Source organism: Microtus ochrogaster, linkage group LG1 (assembly GCF_000317375.1).
Source record: "Microtus ochrogaster isolate Prairie Vole_2 linkage group LG1, MicOch1.0, whole genome shotgun sequence".
Lineage (NCBI taxonomy): Eukaryota > Metazoa > Chordata > Mammalia > Rodentia > Cricetidae > Microtus > Microtus ochrogaster.
The window spans coordinates 53570114-53574410 of NC_022027.1; the positions used below are offsets into that span (position 1 = coordinate 53570114).

At 47.1% G+C, this 4297-nt stretch overlaps 1 protein-coding gene across 1 annotated transcript in view; it reads left to right on the plus strand.

Moving 5' to 3' along the window:
* The window catches only part of Ptpn13 (protein tyrosine phosphatase, non-receptor type 13), a 191552-nt gene that overhangs the window by 101696 nt on the left and 85559 nt on the right, over nt 1–4297 (plus strand). The window contains exon 10 of the mRNA XM_013350866.2: nt 3818–4037. Coding sequence (XP_013206320.1) covers nt 3818–4037 — 220 coding nt within the window. The remainder of the gene's footprint in view (nt 1–3817; nt 4038–4297) is intronic.

Sequence of the window (4297 nt, forward strand, 5' to 3'; positions counted from 1 at the left end):
ACACACAGAGATTACCTAGAGATGAGAGCTAACTAGGTGAGAACACACAGAGATTACCTAGAGACGAGAGCTAACTAGATGAGCTCACACAGAGATTACGAGAGCTAGCCAGGAGACCAAGAAAGAAGGGAAACAACACACTGTTAGGTAGTCGTGCTCTGAAGCGCTCTACAGCAGGCTGATGCAGCAGGTGGGTCAGAATGTGGTTTCTCAGTCCTGCCTCTTGTGGGCAGAGTGATCTGAGCAGGTGTAGTTCTATGTCAACTTGGCACAAGCCAAAGTCATCTGAGAGGCGGAAACCTCAAGCCTCCAGCTGGGGAATGGTGGTGCATGCCTTTAATCCCGGTGCTCAGGAAGTAGATGCAGGTGGATCTCTGTGAGTTCAAGGCCAGTCTAGTCTGCAAAGCAAGTTCCAGGACAACCACGGCTGTGTTATACAAAGAAAACCTGTTTCAGGAAAGGAAAAAGGAAAGAAAAATGCCTCTTTAAGATTGGGCTGCAGTCTAGCCTGCAAGGCATTTTCTTAATCAGTGATTGATAGGGAAGGGCCTAGCCCATTGTGGGTGATGCCTCCCTGGGCCTGTGTTCCTGGTTCTGTAACAAAGAGTGAGCAAGCCAAGCCAGTACCCCTGCATGCATTAGCTCCAGGTTCCTGCCCTGTGTGACTTCCCATCCTGACTTCTTCAACGATGGACCATGATGTAAGAGTGTCAGTCAAACAGACCCTTTGTTCCCAGGTTTGCCTTTGGTCATGGGGTCAGCACAGCAGTCTTAAGCCTAACTATGACAGGGAGACATTGTCATCTTTACCATAATAGTAAAAAGCAGTATGGCCACAACAGAATGAGTGAAGGACGTTGTGCACTAGGAGTGGTGACCAAGTAATCAGGGCCCCAACTGGGTGAGGTCACAGATACTAAGGTAAGGACTTTAGCTGTAAGGGAAGCCATGTATGACTAAAAGCATAAAAAGCCAAGATGAAACCTAACATAGCAATGACCTGTTGAGAAAGTAGATGATGCAGAGCGTGCAGGCTTGAAGGCTAGTGTCGGAGGAAAGTCGGGTGTGACTGTCTCAGAGGTGCCTTCAGCACTTGATGTGTGATTAGATTCACAGTTTGTAAGGAAGAAGAAATAAGACCAACTCCTAGGCTGTCTCCTGAACAAGTGGTTCAAGATCAGACACGGAAGGAAGTAAAATGGCTTTGGTTTAGAACGCCAAGGTAAAAGGTGTGATTAACATCCAGGGAGGGCACTTGGGTTGCTTTCTGTGTCAGTGACAGAAGTAAGGGGAAGTCCCCCATGGAGAGGAGGAGGAGAGACAAGAGAGGCAGTGCGGAAGGAGGGTCCCCACAGCAGTGGGCCAGGCAGCCTGGCCCTGCAGTCTCATGGGTGATGAGGTCATATGCAAAGGAGTAATCACACTGATGGATGGACCTCAGATTCCAAGCCGGGCAGGGCAAGAGGACAGAATGACAGAAATGACAGGGCTGGAGCCGGTAATGGAGTCAGAGGGTTGACTGACCAAGGAGATGAGAGCACGCTCAGCAGAATCATTTTAGATAAAAGAGGAGAAGAGAGGCAGTGAGTTCTGGCGGCTTCATGGCCACCTGCTAGCGGAGAGGGCTCAGAGTATCAGAAGACTCCCAGGTCCACGGACCATAAACATGGACAGGGACGAGAACAGTTCCAAGAAGGAACGAGGTAAAGCCGAGTGAGACGCTTATGTCTTTGATGGAGGGGAGCAGCCCACAGAACAGTACACGCCTGCAACAAAGCACACTAGCAGGCGTTACTCCGTGGCCTATACTGAAAGGGAGCTGGGGTTTGCCAAGGAGTCAGTAGGTCTGGAAGCTGAATCTGAATTAAGCAGAGGGGTTCAGGCGATGAATCAGTGAGCAAGGCATCCGCGGTGCAAACACAGGGGCCTAAGTTTGATGCCAAGAACCTCTGACTAAAGCCTGGTACATAGTTGGCTCTCAGCTCTGGGGAGGCAGACACAGGTGGACCCATAGGACTCACTGGTTAGCCAGCCTTGATAGATCAGCCAAGCCTAGGTCCTGTTGAGAGATCTTGTCTCAAAAAACAAGATAGGTGTAGCACGAATCTAATTGGTCTTAAGCATAAAAACCGCAAGTTAGATGTTAGGGGGTGAAGGTCGAAAGATCAGAGAACAGAGCAGCCAGCCACTAGTTCTTCCGTCTATGAAATCCTCAGACCGAGTGGGGTATCTTGTCTCTACAAGTCCTCAGACTGAATGTGTTGAGCTCCTGTCTCCTGCCTTATATTCCTCTCTCTGCCCAGCCTATCTCTTCCTGTCTCCACCTCCCTAGTGCTGGGATTAAAGGTGTGTGTCACCACTGCCTGATTCTATGGCTAACTAGTGGTTAGCTCCGCACTCTGGTCTTCAGGCCAGCTTTATCCCCACCAATAGGCAGCATCTAAGGAACCATACCCGAGGTTGACCTTCGGTCTTCACGTGTACTCACATAAGAACTACGCAGAATTCCATTGACCTTCAAGGTATAGGTCCATAGGAATAACACAGCCCCCGACTGAGGGAATCTCGGGGAAAGCAGATGATCAGAGGATGCTGGAATGTCCCTAAAATGGTCAGGTACTGGTCCACCCTGTGGGACAGCATTAGAGCAGTACATGGAACTACAACAGAACAGGATGTAGACTAGGATGCCACTATTTTTTAAAATTGTTTTTATCGAACTATGTATTTTCTTCTGCTCCCCTCTCGTATTCTCCCCTCCCCTTCAACCCTCTCCCATAGTCTCTATGCTCCCAATTTACTCAAGAGATCTTGTCTTTTTCTACTTCCCATGTAGATTAGATCTATGCATGTCTCTCTTGGTTGTCTAGGTTTTCTATGGTTGTGCATTAAGGTGGTTTTCTTTGCTTTATGTCTAAAAGCCATTTATGAGTGAGTACATGTGATAATTGTCTTTCTGTTTCTGGGTTACCTCACTCCATATGATGTTTTCTAGATCATCCATTTGCCTGTAAATTTCATGATGTCATTTTTTTCTGCTGTGTAATACTCCATTGTGTAAATGTGCCACATTTTCCTTATCCATTCTTTGGTTGAGGGGCATTTAGGTGGTTCTGGCTATGACAAACAATGCTGCTATGAACATTGTTGAGCAGTGTGTTACAGTGGATTAGGGCTTCAATAGAAGTGTCGTTTCATGAGCGTGACTGATTACTAACTGTATCCAGTCAAGTGTGGGGTGAACGTTGTAGGATGGGCTTATCTTTCTGGGTCAGCCTCCACTAGAACTACCCCCACTAGATACTACCTCCCCGAGAAACCACCAGTCTTTCTTTGCTACAGTAGAGTACCGTGTTTTCCAGAAGATATCAAGGAATTTAAGAGTGCTATGTCAGGAGCAAGAGACTTAGCCCAGAAATCTTAAGTGCTTAATTGTTTTGTTTTCTTTTTAAGGAGATTTAACAGGAAGCACATTCAAAGACCAAACATTAGAACAAATTTTATCAGGAACTGGATGCGCGCGCGCGCGCACACACACACACACACACACACACACACTCACACTAGGTAGTTCATAAGTACCTGTAATTCCAGTTCCAGGACAGTTAGAACTCTTGGTCCCCGCAGGTGTTTGCACACATGTGGTGTACATAAACTCACACAGGCACTCAAATATATACATTAATTAACAATAAGTCTTTAAGAATAAGTAAATGTTTACATTATTGATACCTTACTTGATAGGAAGTTTCCCATATCAGCCTTGAACCACGATTTCCTGACAGCCTGTACTGCCCATCTCTTTTCTCTGTATTAGACAGTACGAAGCATCCCTTGAAGGCAGCTTAATCAATCAAGAGATGATGCTGAAGCGGCAAGAAGAAGAAATGATGCAGCTGCAAGCCAGGATGGCTCTCCGGCAGTCTCGGTTGAGCCTGTATCCAGGGGACACAATCAAAGCTTCCATGCTTGACATCTCCAGAGATCCACTAAGAGAAATTGCCCTGGAGACAGCCATGAGCCAGAGAAAACTGAGGGTAAGGCTGTTCTCTGGCCAGTGTTCAGACTTGCTCTTTGTGGACTGTTAACCAGAACACCTTGATAACAGGTAGTAGGTTTTCCTCAGTGGTATAGCTGCAGGTAAGGTGTCTGTGACTTAATAACCTCTCATGTGTGCTCCTGTGCAAAACCATAGCTAGACTCAGTGGGTGCTCCTGTGTGCAGTCCTAGCTAGACTCAGTGGGTGCTCCTGTGTACAGTCCTAGCTAGACTCAGTGGTGCTCCTGTGTACAGTCCT